At 42.8% G+C, this 18,162-nt stretch overlaps 1 protein-coding gene across 3 annotated transcripts; it reads left to right on the top strand.

Moving 5' to 3' along the window:
• Positions 1-811: 811 nt before the first annotated feature.
• On the top strand, positions 812-13,792 carry LOC133401153 (antizyme inhibitor 1-like). 3 transcript variants are annotated; one of them, XM_061673736.1, is made up of 12 exons: positions 812-1,070; positions 2,434-2,555; positions 3,275-3,478; positions 3,616-3,789; positions 3,988-4,160; positions 6,352-6,486; positions 6,645-6,726; positions 7,060-7,134; positions 7,272-7,437; positions 7,544-7,662; positions 12,664-12,878; positions 12,944-13,792. In XM_061673736.1, exons 3-12 carry the CDS (start codon positions 3,377-3,379, stop codon positions 13,056-13,058), a joined length of 1,356 nt encoding a protein of 451 aa, XP_061529720.1. In that variant the 5' UTR covers positions 812-1,070; positions 2,434-2,555; positions 3,275-3,376; the 3' UTR covers positions 13,059-13,792. The 3 variants fall into 3 exon arrangements, with proteins under 3 accessions (XP_061529720.1, XP_061529721.1, XP_061529719.1); XM_061673737.1 differs by lacking the exon at positions 812-1,070 and adding an exon at positions 1,669-1,859 and having other exon boundaries at positions 7,547-7,662; XM_061673735.1 differs by lacking the exon at positions 812-1,070 and adding an exon at positions 1,669-1,859.
• The last annotated feature ends 4,370 nt before the right edge of the window (positions 13,793-18,162 follow it).

Below are 18,162 nucleotides of genomic sequence, written 5' to 3'. Positions count from 1 at the left end.
AACAAAAAAAATACATATATATCACTCATGTGACAAAAGCTGATCTTGTTTTGTTCGCGTCCAGTATAACAGGGAATTTATATTTCAGATAATGTCTAGTATTCCACTGATGTACATCTATTATTTAATTTTTTTTTTATGCTGTGCTATTTTCCTCGGACGGTGCAACAATTCCATCCATCCATCCATTCTCTGAGCCATTTCTCCTCACAAAGGTCACGGGAGTGCTGGGGCCTATCCCAGCTACCATCAGGCATGAGGCGGGGTACACCCTGAACTGGTCGCCAGCCAATCGCAGGGCACATACAAACAAACAACCATTCGCACTCACATTCAGATTCACACCTAAGGGTAATTTAGAGTCTTCTATTAACCTACCATGCATGTTTTGGGGATGTGGGAGGAAACCGGAGTGGCCGGAGAAACCCCACGCAGGCACGGGGAGAACATGCAAACTCCACACCGGCGGGCCGGGGATTGAACTGCGAGGCAGACCCTCTAACCAGACGCCCACCATGCCGGCAACAATTCCATGATATCCCCAATCTGAAATTGGGTGACCCTGAGGAAAAGTTGCTAAAAGATACAGGAAAGGAACCCATGTGTGTGTGTGTGTGCGTGTGTGTGTGTGTGTGTGTGTCAGTGTGTCAGAATGAGTCCGAAAAGCTCCAGAGAGACCTCTGTCATGTTCAACAAGCAGTTAAGCTTTCCTTGGCATACTCCTCTCGAGGAGGGACATATGCAAATGGAAAATGTTGCCCCTTAAAAAAAACACACTGCCTCAGACCTTTGCATGTTCAGAGATCAGGAACTCAACTGAGATGCAACAAATTAGGGAAAGTCAATCGATTCTGATTTTGACCAAAAAAACATAAAAAATACATTAAAAAATTACAAATTTAATTACACGTGCATCTGCTCCGCACCTGGTAGATTGCTTCTTTAAAACGCTTCGGTTTTTTGTTTGTTTTGTTTTTTATTCCTGGGGGGAAAAAAGTGAACATCTACAAACTTCTTGCATTTTATCTTCATCAATAAGGCATGGGAAACACAATGAAGACTTAAATCAGGTAATGAGTAAAGTTCACGTCTGAATTTGAATTTTACAAGCTGGTAATTATTTTTGTTAAACTTGCTTTGATAATTATGACATAGTGTACATTAACCAATGTAGTTACAATTATATATATAATATTCGCAAAGGCAGCGTGGGTTCAGTTCCCACTCATGACAGTGTGACTATGAGTGCGAATGCTTGTCCGTGTCTATGTGTGCCCTGCGACTGAAAACAGTTCAGAGTGTAGTCTGCCTTTCGCATGTCATGAAATGCTTTGATATTTCTGATGAACATAATGTGTATGAACATAATTCCAAATACAATGATATATAAAACATTCGCAATGTTTATTGTTTACTACCAAGGTGGGTAGTAGTAGAAATAGTCCTTGGTAATACAAACTGCTGCCAATTCTAAGCAATTATACCATCAGAATCAACGATAATGTCATTGAGCCCTAAACTGATATTATTTTTAGTTTAAATAATAATAATTTTCAGAGCGGAATCTGTGGCGTTATGGTTGTTTTGTTTCTAAAATTATGGATTTATTTTTTTATTTTTTTTGTAACCGGATATGTGATATGCGAGCATTGACTTGCCTTGACGCTGTCCTCTGACACTTCCGCTACGACCGAGGTGCTCCGATTGCAACCGCCACAATTTAGCTGGTTTCTCATCATTTGATTCCACCCCACGTCCATGGCAGTGTTTATTTTCTCCTTTAGTAATCCCACCACTTGTTAAAAATTCCGCCCAAAAGGAAAAAGCGTTCTGCCCCCTCGTTTGGGTTTCCAACGAACGTAAGTAGCTACGCATGTTTACAACTAGTTTGTTAGCATACGTTTGAATGAAGCGGGTGATTAACGTCAGCGTGGTTTGCTTGTAACTCCAAAACATGAACTAAATATTTCACCATATGCCACAAAGTCGATTTTTAATGATGTCACGTTGCTGCAGCATAATGTCTCACGTCCGTTATGTTGTCAGATTGCTAATGCTAATCTGTTGCTGTTCAAATGTGTCAGTGACCAAATGGTTATGTTTAGTTTTGACTGTGACTATACGCTATATATTATAGCTCATTTAAAGTTAGTAACGTCAGTCACGATGCGTCACTAAATAGCACAATAACAAACTATTTAATCCACTACACTCCACAAAAACAATAACAATAAACAGCACACTTTTTACTTCGTCGCTCTTGCTGTTTGAAACGACCGCGATAGCTTGGAACTTTGCACTGTTGATTAATTGACTTTTCATGATTTGCATAAAGAAAAGGGATAATGTGCATTCAGGTAAATTATTGTTGTATGTCTGGCTTGAAATGTTACCCTGCCAGTGTTTGATTCTTCCTCATGTGAATTACTGCAGGTCTATAATAACTGTCCAGAGGATCTAGGGGCGGCTCTGTACCGGGAGCCATTTGACTTCAACGCCGAGCCACCTTGGGATCCTAGTTGATAGTGGAAGAGTTCGCCCAAGGACTCATCCATGTAAGTTGTTTTCTGCAGAACTGATTTTTTAAATGTGTATTGTTTTTGTGTGCATTGAAATAGACTTGCAGCATCTCCCAGGATTGTAGTTATTTTAGATGTGACAAAACAGATCTATTTTGAGCATTTATTTTGTACATTATGTGTATCTCTTTTTTTCTGTAGGTATTTTTAGGACATCCAAATGTCAATGTTTCTTTTTTGTGCTGCAATTATTAGCCTGCTGACCAGTTAAATGCCAGTTTCACAATAGAAATGTGGGCAAATGATGGTTATTTTAAACTGTATCAAGGTTTCATTAAGTCTTGGTCTATTTATTTTGAGTGGGAGGTGTGTGTCAACACTTGCTGTTTATACCAAAGTACACTGTGAATCTTGTATGCACTTATGTAAAATAACCATGTATTTTTATGGCAAGACCACCCTCTTTGATAGCTTGTCCAACAAATGCATGTGTCCTTATTTAATTAGTAGTTACTTAATTGCCTAATAATACATCAAAACCAACCTTTACAGATCAGTAGCTGCAGGATTTTGGTGTTATGCAGTAAAGCATGTGAGCCATGTGGCCAAATGTCAGCCTTTCGGAAGAATATGTGTCCTTATCAACTCAAGTCAACTTGGATTAATGACAGAAAAACTGTAAATGAGTGGGAAACTATCACTGATGATCCCCAAAATGTAAATGTCTCATCATGACTTTTCTGATTGTCTTTCAGTTTGTTAAATAAGTCTAGGACCCAGGGGCTCGAGAGTGAGCAACATTACTTTTGACTAGCCAGATTCTTTATGCCTGTTGGACACAGAACACGGTTGAGAGGATGAAAGGAATCTCAGATGAACCGCATTTTTCAGTGGGCCTTCTGGAAGGCGCCACATCTCTCTGTGATGTGATTGACAATCACATTTATGAACAAACTTGGGTAAATGATCTCACTTTGACACATCATACTTAGTGATTGCATGTGCATCTGGAGTCCCGACTGTTATTTTTACAGAAATATTGTTTGTTCTGAATTCAGAATACCCTTTTTTAACTCAAAGCTGTTTTCTTCCCCAGTCTGAGAAGAAAGCTTTCTTTGTCGCAGACCTAGGAGTTATAATGAGACAGCATGTTCGCTGGCGAACACACATGGCCCAAATTCGTCCCTTCTATCCTGTCAGATGCAACAGCAGCCCAGGTGTTATTGAAGTATTGGCTGTACTTGGCACTGGATTCATATGTAGCAACAAGGTAGTTTTTATTTTATTTTATTTTATTTATTTATTTTGTTCCACAAATACATTTCACAGAGTAATATTTAATCCTTTTCCAAATACTCTTTATCCACTCAGGACATGAATCATTCAATGATCTCTCTTGCAGGATGGACATTCTTACGGTTGTTTACATGGATTATATCTTAAAGAAATATCACTGTTTGCATTTCAGTTTGAACTTGATCTGGTCCAGAGCCATGGAATTCCATGTGAAGACATCATCTATAGTGGAGTTTGTAAACAGGTTTCACAAATCAAGTATGCTGCAAAGACGGGCATTGACCTCCTGGTGTGTGATAATGAAACAGAGCTGCGCAAGATTTCACGCTCTCACCCGAATGCCAAGTAAGAAGTAGTATACAAAGAATGATGAGTACGTATTTTTTTAAGTGCCAAAGCATAACAAAAATGATCCCTGGGCAGGTTGAAAGGATATTATTTATTGTTGTAGCGGTTGATGGAGAAAGACAAACAATTAGTTACTTAAACAATAAACATACAAAACATTAAACCAATTATTTTGCTTTTGCTTGGCACCCCAGCAGTAGAACTATTTAGAAATGGCAGTATTAACTGTTGTTGTCATCTCATGCATGGCTCTCAAGCAAACAACACAACATATCAATCTAGAGATTGACTTAAGCAGGCTTCTTTTCAGCTTTCTGCTCCATTCAACTATCCGAAGCTACACTACCAGTCAAAAGTTTGGACACACTTTCTAGTGCTATTGAATCAAAAAGTTGTCCAAACTTTTGTCTTGTAGTGAATCTGCGGCTGCAACTCCAAGAGTAGCTTGTTTACATTCAACCGTCCAAGGTCTCTTGTTTGTGGGAGGACTTTGTAATCGCCTCCCGAGAGCAATTAGACTCTGGCTAAGGGAAAATTATCGGCATAGCATTTGGCTTAGGCTCCTTTTTTTTTTACATGTAGCTGTTGGATCTTTTAGCAGCTGTGAATGATCTCAATGCATTGTGAGAACACAGACTACTTTTTTGGAAGTTGTTTACATCAACAAGAAATCACCCATTCCTGTCAGTGCTTGCGATTAGACCTAAAATTGCACAGTGTAGTATAATAGTGACACTTACTTCGAGTTATTCTGTGCAGACAATTGATATCATTTTGTGGCCAAGAGGTGGTAATAATCCTTCAGTGATTTTCGGGCTCACCCACATTGAAAATAAACTGAAAGGGGTTTTTCATTTATTTATTTTTTTTGCATTTTGGCATTTTCCACATGGATAACAATGTATCCATCTGAACAATGCAAAAAAAAAAAAAAAAAAAAAGACCCTTTCCGTTTTTATAACCCCGAGTCTCCCCAGAGTACATAAATGTCCAAATGCCGCCAGACCGCCATGATGTGGACTCCCAGTATGTAGAAACATCACTTAATCGATGCATCCCAATATTCCCCTCCCCAATTCGATACTGATTCTGCAAATCCTCTGAATTGATTCACCTCCTGGGCAATGGGAGGAGCTCTGCTGAATCCACATGCCAGCAAAAAACAATAAAATGTCGATCAAAGCAACTTGGCAAGAAGCCGGTGTGAAGACAGTGCCTTCAACTTGTAAAGCTGACATTTGGTGACATTTTGGATTCGCCTTTAAATGTGTAACACAAGAAATAGAGAAAAGTAAGGTCTTTTGTAAGCTGTGCCAGTCAAAGTTTTTATTTTCATCACAATTTCCTGGAGAAAACAAATATTTAAGTGTACATGCACTTATTCAGTGTTTACACAGAACTGTCATCTTTTTTAATTTTGTACTTCTGGGCACAAATAGGTTTTTATTGTGCAATTTATTTTTATTTTTAAGATGTTTTGTCAGAAATGTGAGGGGACATAAAAAGTGCTCACATGGTCATGAAAATAAATCTGATAGCAAAGTATTTAAATTGAATTGCAACTTAATGAATCGAAATGATATCGAATTGTGAGGTTCTTAAAAATACCCAGCCCTACAGTACGCTGCTTTTGTTAAACTAACTCTCAATCCATGCCTCCCTCACGCTCATTGGTGTGACAACAAACATGGTAGAAAATAGCCTTATGTTCAGGCTACAGAAGCTAATGGTTCTTTTTGGACCTCTTCTATAGCAACATTTGGTGCTCCTTTACCACAATGGTTAGCATCAATGATGCTAACACCCAATAAATGCTCCCAGGTATCCCATCCTTTAAATTATTTTCTCCAAAAATCAGATTTTAATTTCCCCCAAGCTCCCCACACCCCATCGCTTATGGAAAAAGAAAATGATACAAATTACATGATGATATTGTCATTGACATAATTATCATTGTATATCTGTATATCATGACATATCATAATGCAAAAGATGTTTCTGCATTGTGCTGTGCGATATGGAAACATTTTTATATCCCTGTATAATGCAAAGAGATTTCAAGAAATAACCTGACTGCTCACTTAGTTTTTCTGTCTCATCCATGTTCCATGTAGTGAAAATAATTCAATGGAGGCGGAATTTTGTGAACAGAATGCATCATTAACAAATTAATTATCCCTTCGTTTAGGCTGCTCCTTCAGGTGTCAACAGAAGCATCAATCCAGGACACTGAATTGAGCATGTCATTTGGCTGTTCGCTCAAAGACTGTCGACATCTACTGACGAGTGCAAAGGAGCTCGGTGTGGAGGTGGTGGGCGTCAGGTGAGGTATCGTCAGAATTGTACTAGTTTATGAAGATCATACTGATCAGTTTGTCATCACAATAACTTTTGCATGCAACAATTTACAGTAGTCCCCCACTAGTTAATGAGAACATTTGATTCTTTAACCATGAACCAAATTTTTTTCCCCCCTTTCAGATCCTTAATTTCACACGAATGCAAGGATATTCATGTGTACACCAATACCATCTCTGATGCTCGTTGTGTTTTTGATATGGCGGTAAGTAAAAATTATTATCATAATTTTGCATTCAAAGGTGCCTACCGTCCCTTGATAAATTGAAGTAAAAAAGCTACAATGTACCACCATACATTAGGCCATTCACAGTTACTGTAGCCAAAGTGTCAGTTGAGGATCACCTTTTATGGGAGGAGCCCCACGCTAAACAGACCAGTGTAGCAAGGAAAACAATCTTGTTCTGCTCTTATTGACCAGTTCATTAGTATTGTTTTTTACTATCACAGTCACTTGACACTGATAATGATTCAGAGATAGTCAGTGCCTATTGTAAAAACTGCTCGTGAACCATTTATGAATATTTGTCTGTTGTAGGAGGAAATTGGTTTCAAAATGAAAATCTTGGACATAGGAGGTGGTTTTGGTGGCTCGGACACGCAGCTGGACTTGGTCAGTACACCTCATCATCCTTTTTGTTCTGAAAATTGAGAAAATAACTCCCCCCAACTAATAATACAATAGCCATTAACCATCAACTTGGAATATGATTGTAATATGAAGTCATTTATTGTCAATATCTCTTCAAGATCAATCATGCAGTCATGTCTATGGTGGATCAATACTTCCCCCCTGTTAGTGGAGTTACCATCATTGGGGAGCCTGGCAGCTACTTTGTGTCCTCTGCTTTAACCCTTGCTGTCAACATCATCTCTAAAGAGGTAGTGGTGCAGGACTGCCAAGATGAAGCACATGGTCAGTGGCATTGCACTGGCACCAAATGGAAAAATCTTACTGATATTTGCATGCACAACTATAAGACAAAAGTATCTATAATATTTTGTGTAATCTCGCCACTAAGCAGATGATCCATATCCCAGTGATGAGCCTGAGTTCCAGTACTACATGAATGAAGGAGTCTATGGATGCTTTGCCTGTAAACTCACTGAAATGGTGATCACTGCTCCCAATCTTCAGACGGTGAGCCCACTGTCATCATATAGCCACATTATTTATTCAGTTCTCATTATGGCTCAATATGCATGTTATTAAGGAAAGGCACAATAGAAACAAGGTTCCTGCTGATTGTCTTAATTTGGTGTTGTTAGCGCTTGAGGAGCTTTAGGCCTTTTCACACTGCACTTGGCAAGGCGTTAGCACATTTTGATGTGCCACCAAGCGTCACGTCAATGCAGAGGGCATGTGACGCTCAGCGTCGCGTCGTCGGATAAAAAAATATTTGATTCTGGAACGTTGACGCAGTGATGTCAAAAAGCTCCTCCGATGGGAGAGGCTGGCGGAGGCATTTCTGAGTGCTATTTTGGCAGAGTTGTACTGTAAACGGCAAGGGGAAAATGGAGGAAGTTATAATACATGGGGTTTGTCTTTGTCCCGAAATCTGCTTTAGCCTGAAATATACCTCAAAGCAGTCTTGGTAAAATTGTAGCTCACGAACAAGCCAAAACTCTCAGAGGTTCTGATGAGCCATTACAATGGGATGAAGCCTCATCCTTTTTTTTCTGCAGCTTGTCTCCTCCTCCTTAAAATCAGTAACGGCAGGGCTTTCTTTTGTAAAAAAGACAGCAACAAGTTGCCAAGGTGCGATCAACTTCTTCAGCGGGAAAAACCTTTGTTTACTTCCCGGTTGGCTGCTACTTCAGCACTTCCAAATATAGGATGACCGCACCTCTGTTGCCATCAACGTTGCCCTTTGCAGTGTGAAAAGGCTTTTACACATTGCACTTGGTTTTCACGGGGTAGGACGCAGGGACAATGGCGTGACGGTGCGAGCTTGCCAATTAGGGCTTTGGAGGTGCTGATTATCATCCCAGCCGCTTCACACTCTGCTGCGAACTGCTCCAGTGAGAGTTGCAGATCACTGCTTAATGAAGCCAACAGAACGACATCATCGACAAAAAGCAGAGATGCAATACTGAGGCCACCAAAGCGGAGCCCCTCTACGCCTCGGCTGCGCCTAGAAATTCTGTCCATAAAAGCTATGAACAGAATGGGTGACAAAGGGCAGCCTTGGGGGTGTCCAATCCTCACTGGAAAACAAGTCCGATTTACTGCCGCATATGTGGACCAAACTCTGACACTGGTCGTACAGGGACCGAACAGCCCGTATCAGGGGGTTCGGCATCCCATACTCCCGAAGCACCCCCCACAGAACTCCCAGAGGGACACGGTCGAACGCCTTCTCCAAGTCCACAAAACACATGTAACCTGGTTGGGCGAACTCCCATGCACCCTCAAGGACCCTGCCGAGGGTGTAGAGCTGGTCCACTGTTCCATGGCTAGGACGAAAAACACACTGCTCCTCCCAAATCTGAGGTTCGACTTCCCGACGGACCCTCCTCTGAAGGAAGGCTGAGGAGTGTGATCCCCTTGTAGTTGGAACACACCCTCCGGTCCGCCTTTTTGAAAAAGGGGGACCACCACCCCAGTCTGCCAATCCAGAGGCACTGTCCCCGATGTCCACATGATGTTGCAGAGGCATGTCAACCAGGACAGCCCCACAACATCCAGAGCCTTTAGGAACTCTGAGAGAATCTCATCCACCCCCGGGGCCTTGCCACCGAGGAGATTTTTAACCACCTCGGTGACCTTAACCCCAGATATAGGAAAGTCCGCCTCAGAGGACACAGACTCTGCTTCCTCATGGGAAGACGTGTCGGTGGAGTTGAGGAGGTCGTCGAAGTATTCTCCCCACCGACTCACAACGTCCCGAGTCGAGGTCAACAGCGCCCTCTCCCCACTATATACAGTGTTGGTGGTGAACTGCTTTCCCCTCCTGAGACGCCGGATGGTGGACCAGAATTTCCTCAAAGCTGTTCGGAAGTCTTTTTCCATGGCCTCACCGAACTCCTCCCATGCCCAGGTTTTTGCCTCAGCGACCACCAAAGCTGCATTCTGCTTGGCCAGCCGGTACCCATCAGCTGCCTCAGGAGTCCCACAGGCCAAAAAGGCCCGATAGGACTCCTTCTTCAGCTTGACGGCATCCCTCACCGTGGGTGTCCACCAACGGGTTTGGGGATTTCCGCCACGACAGGCACCGACGACCTTACGACCACAGCTCCGGTCGGCCACCTCGGCAATAGAGGCACGAAACATGGTCCACTCGGACTCAATATCCCCCGCATCCCCCGAGACGTGGGTGAAGTTCCGCCGGAGGTGGGAGTTGAAACTCCTTCTGACAGGGTATTCTGCTAGAATTTCCCAGCAGACCCTCACAATACGTTTGGACCTGCCAGGTCGGACCGACATCTTCCCATACCATCGGAGCCAACTCACCACCAGGTGGTGATCAGTTGACAGCTCCCCCCCTCTTTTCACCAGAGTGTCCAAGACATGCGGCCGCAAGTCCGATGACACGACCACAAAGTCGATCATCGAACTGCGACCTATGGTGTCCTGGTGCCAAGTGCACGTGTGGACATCCTTATGCTTGAACATGGTTTTTGTTACGGACAGGGTAATGTGGGCTGGGTCGTTACCCCCCCACGTGGGTTACCCTGCTGCATGTTACCCCCCCACGTTACCCTTTCGGGCTGTGCCCGGCCGGGCCACATGGGTGCAGGCCCGGCCACCAGGCGCTCGTCTTCGAGCCCCACCTCCAGGCCTGGCTGGCTCCAGAGGGGGACCCCGGTGACCTGCGTCCGGGCAAGGGAAAACCTCTTCCTAAATTGTTTTTCTCACAGGGTTTTTTGTAAACTTAAACAGTCATGTGATATTTGCACTCATATTCACGCCTGCGAGCAATTTAAAGTCTTCAATCAACCTCCCACACATGTTTTTGGGATGTGGGAGGAAACCCACGGAGCACGCAGGCACGGGGAGAAGATGTAAACTCCACACGGGCGAGGCCGGGATTTTAACCCCGGTCCTCATCTGCGAACCAGTTGGTCACCCTTTCTTTCTCTCTCTCTCTCTCTCTCTCTCTCTCTCTAAAATTTTAGACAACAGAATCAGCCTTTGCTAAACGGTTAGTATTCGCGATTAGCATTAGCGTGCTAGCGAAGACCATTTTAGGTATAACCCAAAAACAAAAGAAAACGCTAACTACCATTCAGCTCACTCATACATCATGTTATATGTACATTACACATCTAATAGTGTCTTAAAATCACTTACAGACGCTCTTCTGTTGTTTTTGGCAATGCTTTTCCACTGGTCCAACAGTACGTCCGTCTGCAACAAATGTCCGTGCAGTAAACATGGACAGTGGCCAAATGGCTCCGGGTGGCGTAAATTGGTTGCAGGTGGCGCAAATATGATTTTTTTAAATACTTTTTATTGCCTCAAGACAGAAAATTATGCGGCAACCAATTTTTGTGCATAAAAACAAAGTTCAATTCAGTATATGGTGGAAACAGCGTTTGCTTTCTCCACATGTGCGGCAATGAACTTTTGAACTTCTTGATGCAACTGGGATGTAGTTTCATCGACAATGCCGTGGTAGATAGAAATCATGCAGTGAGTATTGAGGTGCTCTCTGTGTGTGCCTTCATTGTTAGGATCCTGCTCCTGTTGTGCACATGTGGTGCACGCAATGAGACACATTTGCAGTCACCAAGTAGAAGTAGTCATGATCGAATATTGTTCTTCTAACTCGTCTTTCACAGTTTGAAGAATATATACCAGTGAGTATTATTATATTTTACATGTGTTTATACAGCGTTTGTGTACCAATATTCATTTTGAGCGGTATAAGTGCCGCATGTTCGATGCAAATTTGTGTTAGCTTGTCAGTGGTGTTTTTCAGTCATTGTATGTTAGCTTTGAGCTAACTATTTTTGTGAACAACAAGTATTTGAACATTCAATAGGTGCAATTCTTTTGTGACATGAGTTTAGTTTTACAGTGAACTTCAACTGGAATGTCAATAAACGACTAAGCAAGCAACATTCACTCTTACTCCTTGCTGCTATGGGAGCAATTTAGCAAGCTGCTGTTGTGATCACGTGGGCTCTCCATACCATCCGGGCGCTATTGGATAGAAGTGCTGGAGCGGAGAATGGAATGGACTGCTTGTATAAGATTTTTAGATCCAGTACTCGTTTTTTTGCGGACATCACGCCAATCTCAAAGACACTCCTAGTTGTAAAGCAACCGAATAGGAAGTATCCTATTGCCTTTTCCTGCTGGTTTCGATTTAAAGGAGACCACAGCTCGGGTATTTGTATCAACTGAAAGTCGTGGCTTTGCTTGTAGTAAAGAGAAGTAGGGAAGAGACGAGCAGCAGCTAAAAGGAGGATATGCGGGTTCATCCGATTCTAATGGCCCAGCAGCATCTGGTGGAGTTTATGCTCATCCGTGAGCTACAGCTCCATGAATACTGCTTTGAGGTGTACTCCAGGCTGAGCAGGGAGCAGTTTCTCTTTTACCAAGTCATATTACGTCATCTGTCTCGTGTTCGATAGCTCAGGACACTGGAACAAAGCGTGAATCCGGTATATGCGGAATGTCACCAAACCCGGAAAACAGGTTAGCTGACTTCCAATGCATGCTGCGCTAATGAGCATTACTACTAGTTGGAAGCCAAAGCTAAATTTGTGTTTTCTTTCTTTCCGTGCTTCGACCTGTTTTGCCGAATGCAGAAGTAGGTTACGCATATACCCTATTACAGATTTCAAATTTGTTTTTTACCTCCATACTCTTCCTTGCAGAACTATGCCAAAATATCTTGCTGTTTTCACTCTTAAATCTCTCAGTCACTATCCCACCGTGATGTCGTCACAGTATGCCGCTGCCCGAATTAAACATTTTACAATGCGGGCGCAGCAGCAGACGTCCACCTTGTGTACCGCCGGCCTCCATTGCATTGACGCTATGCTGAAACAGCGCATACGCAATGAATGTATTTATGGAAGTGCAGCGTGGAAGGGCCTTTATGTTTAAAAAGTTCAGTTCTAACCCATTAAACTCATCATTTGGAGTGTTTTAAAATGCAAATTAAAGTTTGTCTTTGTATGCTGGCAGAACACTTGTTCCAAAGGTCCAGTGTTCTGCAGCAGCCTGTGGGGCCCCTCTGGTGATGGCCTGGATCTGGTGATGGAGCACTGTCTGCTGCCAGAGCTTAACATTGGAGATTGGCTCATGTTCAGCCACGCAGGGGGCTACTCTCTCGGCCAGCCTCTTGGCACCTCTGACTCATCCACACCACCTGTATTCTACGTTGTCTCCTCTAAAGACTGGTAAGGACTACATTTCCGTGTCAATAAATCTTTACAATGTGTGATTCGTCTTCATCCTCCACTAGGTTTGACATGCAAGATTTGGGGATCACCCAGGAGGCAACACTGAAGAACTTCTCATTGGTCCCATATTTCTTCAATGCCTGCCTAACAGATGCGGCACTTTCTATCCCAGCTTAGCTGTCACCAGACTGATACTGCTTTCTGTAACTCATCAGTGTTCCAGGCTGAATTTGGTAGAACAGAAGTAGCTTGTTATGAAACAAAATGGATGACTCCTTGACCATAAACTACTGTTTACATTAATAGTAATTTTAAAATGTAATATAAAGTCATTGTCTTCATTGCCAGTCTTGCAGATGTGTCTCTCTCGAGCAATGCATTTAAACATTTGAACTAGTTTTTAAGATCTTTTATTCGATTGGCTGTATAGTATATTTTGTTTAAAGAGAACTTGCTGACATTTAAAAGCAATGTTTTGGTGATTCTGTACAGGACAGTGGATTCTGATGTGTTTGATGAAGTTATTAAGAGTGTAATCAGTGTAGTACACGGTTTGCATGAACACTTACGCTAGCTTGATTGGAAACGCAATGGTGCAAGATTAAATTCTGCCCTTTGCTGCCTCATTGACCACTGAAGCACTGGCATGTAATGTCACACAAGAAAGCCGGTTTATTAGACAAGCATGTCCTGCAAATGGAAAAAGTAAGTGTGGGTGGCGGAATCTGCAAATATGTTATAGGTTATTTATAATGCAATAAACCTCACTTTGTTTTAATAGTTTTTGCCGAATTGTTAAATATTTAAGATTATGTCATGTCTAATTGCAGTGTCCTATTGTCTCCTTGCTCGAAGCCTGTTAATAGTTGCAGCTTTGCTTGTCAAAATGAATAAAAACATGGTAAAATCAACCATCTGCCCATACGTGTCCGTGTGGTTTGCTGTAATGCTGTTATTTTGTCAGAATACTCAAAGAATAGAAAATATCCATCATCCATTTTCCAAACAGCTAGTCCTCATAAGCATCCGAGGTGAGCTGGAGCCAAAACAGGTCATTTTGGACAAGAGGGATGTACACCCTGGACTGATTGCAGGACAACTGCAGAACACAGATGATACAATCACATTCACACCTAGGGCCTGTCCTTGAGAAGTATCTTCACCATTAGCACAATTGGCATTGTTCCAGATTATTGCACTGCTAGTCACTTTAAACTGCATAAATGTCTTGAAGTCTGTGCGCCATTTGCACAATGGTCACTGCACCAGTCACTGCACTATTAGTCATTTCAAACTGCTCTAAATTGCTAGAGGACTCTGCATCATTTTGCACAATTGTCAAAAAAAATAAAATGTATCGGTATTACCATATTACTGGTAACATTTTATTGCTCAGTGACAGTGTTTTTATGCCTCAAAAGTATTCTCTGTCAAATGACTGTCTGCTGTCGTACTAGAGCAGCTCCAACTACCGGCGACAAATTATTTGACATGCTTGGCAAATAAAGATGATGATGCTGATTTTGATTTATTCACCTCCTTTCATCCCGAATCTACATTTTATTACTTTTTGTTATATTATCAATCATTTCACAAAACACTAACCCGAGCCCACCAAAATGTCCTTTACAAACTTTTTAACGTCAATCTCATTACGCGAGCCGGCTATTAAACTTTGGTCCGTTCTAACTTCCATCCCTCCGGTATTACGTTCAAGTAATTCTGTAACACTTAACTTTTGCCTTACGCATTCCCCAATTTCTGACCTTCAATAACTCCATCACACCAAACAAATTCCCTTTTTACACGCACTTTTAACCACTTTACATAAATTGTATAAATTACTAAAAAAAGAAAAATAACGTTTCGCAAAATAAAAACAACCAAGTTTAAAAAAATGAAGGGAAAGTACACATTGTTGTTTCTCAATTTGTATGTTAGCTGGTCTGCTGTTTAACTCATGTTATCTAATAATGTTCAGTCGACTTTTCTTTATGCTTGGTGGCAGGGGCAGATTTGAGGGGAAAACATGGGAGAAATGATAATTATATTTGAAGTATATAATATTTGTTTGTTGCGTGGTTAGTTTTGTTGATCGCCATCCGCAAAAGCTAAATCAAGGCAACTGGACTGTTCTTGTTTGTTGAAGACATATCACCATTAATCCAAAAGGCTCCTTCAGTTCTAAATTTGGAGTGTGGAGTCCCTCTATTTATGCCTCAGTGGGTGGGTTCCCTGGGGGTGGCCAACAATAGGGTGTTGTTGTTAGTGAAATGACCAGTCCTGCATACCAATCAGTTGATCACTCGTCTTGTGGCAAAACAGCTCATTAGGGCACTCTTTCCGTTGAATGGGCCTATCTTTGGGGGAGAGATGTCAGGACATTGTTATAGGCTGACAATAGGTGACGCCTCAAACCTCCTCCTCTTTTTATAAATGACCATTTTTTTGAAAAGGCAGAGCTCACTGCACTAAGTGAGGAGTGCGGTGAGGAGACCAAGCAGCCGCTGCACGGGCGCATGGCGCAGCATCGATGGGATGCTTCTTCGGGTCCAGAATCAGCGGTTCATTTGCATCTCAAGAAGAAGTGACATTCCTTTGAAGACAACAACATCCAAATTCTGGATAGGGAGGACCGCTGGTTTCAAAGATGTAAAAGAAGCCATCTACTACATGTCAAACGAGAAAAGCTGTCTCTACAAAGAGGAGGAGGTGGGATGCATCACCTATTGTCTGCCTATAACAAAGTCCCAACAAGTTTACAATGTCAGCAAGGAGGTGGTGGAGTGATATTTTGAGCTTGAATAAAGGGGAATGAGATGGTAGGGCCCTTTAGGTTACCTGAAGATGTCAAAATTAACTCAAAATATTCCTTTCGAAATTCCTGCCATCTTATAAAAGAGACCGTGCCTCCTGCAGGAAAATAATCATCATGCTAGACAACTAATGCCATCCTGTGCCACAAAAAAATGCCAAACAAATTTGGCTACAATGGATAGAAAGGAAGGATAAACAGCAGTAAAAATCCATCCATCCATCCATTTTCTGAGCCGCTTCTCCTCACTGGGGTTGCGGGCGTGCTGGAGCCTATCCCAGCTACCATCGGGCAGGAGGCGGGGTACACCCTGAACTGGTTGCCAGCCAATCACAGGGCACATACAAACAAACAACCATTCGCACTCACATTCACACCTACGGGCAATTTAGAGTCTTCAATTTATGCATGTTTTTGGAATGTGGGAGGAAACCGGAAACTCCTCACAAGTGAGGCCGGATTTGAACACAAGTCCTCAGAACTGTGAGGCATATGTGCAACACAGTCGCCCAACATGCCACCCCCTAAATTCTAATAAATTTTTTTTTTACACATTTGAACAAATGTTTACAAGAAATCAATATTACGATTCAAGTACAACTTTCAGCTCCTAGGGTTATTGTTGAGTTAAATGAGCCCGCCGGGCCTGTGATGTTTTTCCAAAGTACCTCATTCCAAACCCACACTGTGACGTTTACGGCGAGGGACAAATCTCCTGTGCTTCTCCATGCTGCAAAAAGCGCTGAATACAAAGTCAGTCCGACATAGCATCTATGGCTATCAGCTTGTCGTAATGCTAGCTACTGTATTGTTAGCAAGCAAGGATATTTTGCTGAACGAGTTCTTGCCGTCGCCGACTGCTACACACGAACGCGGCTGTATAACACTAATGCTATCTGTTTTAAGTTATATTTTTGGGGCATGCACAATCAAAAATACAAGTATGTGATAGACTTACATGTCGAGCAGCAATGAAGCCACGTCTCTCTTCTTGAGTCCATCCAGTTACTCAGGGTGTCTAAGTTGACGCCAGAAATACTAGGTCCAATGTGTATCCTAGTTTTGTTTCTTTCTCTATCAGATTCCCTTTGTTTCACCTTTCTAGTTTCTTCGCTCTGCTTTTGTTTCCTTGTATTAGAAACCCCAGTTGTGGGCAAAAGAGCGATAAGGTATTTTCAGATTTGTCGCCGAACTTGCGGACGCCTCCACCATTGCTCCCAAAGCTTCCTTCTGGCGTAAATTAGCATACACGAGAAAATGATTGACACACTCCCAGGCCACGCCACCACTCCATACTGTGTCTGATTGGACAATTCTCTGCATCAGGGAGACTTTTTAAATTAATAATGAAAATTAAATTCAAGGCACTAAATGAGGCTGGAGAAAGATGAGTGTCATGATCAGTGCCCTGAATCTCCTCTGCGGAGCATTTGTCCTCTTTTTTCCCTCCCTCTCCAGTGCTGATCACCTCCTCGCCTGTGCACCTGTTTTCAATCAGCACTCATCACAACCTGCGCTAACAGTAAACCTGCCAGTTCTAGTGTTCCAGTGCCAGAGTATTCTCGCACTTCCGCGTGCCTTCCCATGTCTCCTGCTACAACGTTCCCCCCAACCACACTGCCAAGCTCACTCACCTGCTCACGCTCCAGTCTCCTGCTTTTGGGTCCACTATAAACCATTTGGTTGCATATCGTCACAGAATACTCGGGACCCAGCGACTCCGGAAGCGTTGAGGGACGCGCTAGTCCACCAAGGCACCCAAATCGGTCGACAGGATACAATTCTCCAGCTAATTATAGACTCAATCAGCACCCTCACACAGCCAGTATCCCTCATTTCTGCTCAGATGCACCCTGGCAACCCCCACCTCACTGAAACCCCTGTGAACACTCCTCCTGAGCCCGTTACCCACAACCAATTCCCCCTCCCCCACAAAGAACCTCACATTCCCCCTAGATCCTTACTCTGAGGATCTAGGTTCTTGTAGCCAATTTTTATTGAACTGTGCCCTGGTGTTCGATCTACAACCTCTAAGTTATCCCACCGATAAAGCCAAGATTGCCTTTGTAATTAACCTCTTGCACGGTAAAGCTGCTCGGTGGGCTACCGCTTTGTGATAAAATTCCTCCCCCTTGTTAGTCTTCTTTGAGTAGTTTTCTGCCGAATTGAAGGTTTTTGACCACCCCGTTAAAGGCCGGGAAGCCTCTCGGTGGCTGCTGGCCCTTACTCAGGGCTCAAAATCCACAGCCTCATATTCCATCGAGTTTCGGGTTCTGGCAGGTGAGGGTGGGTGGGATGAGGCAGGCCTGATGGGGATTTTATCCAAGGGGCTGTCTGAACGTCTGAAAGATAAATTAGCGGCGAGAGATGAGCCCACCTCATTAGAGGGGCTAATTTCTTTAGCCATTAAATTGGACAATCGTCTTCGAGAGAGAGAGAGGGAGATCGAGGGCCTGTCTCGCACTC

The sequence above is a fragment of the Phycodurus eques genome, chromosome 4 (assembly GCF_024500275.1).
Source record: "Phycodurus eques isolate BA_2022a chromosome 4, UOR_Pequ_1.1, whole genome shotgun sequence".
Lineage (NCBI taxonomy): Eukaryota > Metazoa > Chordata > Actinopteri > Syngnathiformes > Syngnathidae > Phycodurus > Phycodurus eques.
This window is presented reverse-complemented; position numbering and strand designations above follow the sequence as displayed.

Coding starts and splice junctions, on each gene's coding strand:
- LOC133401153 (XM_061673736.1), top strand. CDS start 3,377: ATGAAAGGAATCTCAGATGAACCGCATTTTTCAGTGGGCCTTCTGGAA. Junction 4,161..6,351: donor CGCTCTCACCCGAATGCCAA/GTAAGAAGTAGT, acceptor CCCTTCGTTTAG/GCTGCTCCTTCAGGTGTCAA. Junction 12,879..12,943: donor GTTGTCTCCTCTAAAGACTG/GTAAGGACTACA, acceptor ATCCTCCACTAG/GTTTGACATGCAAGATTTGG.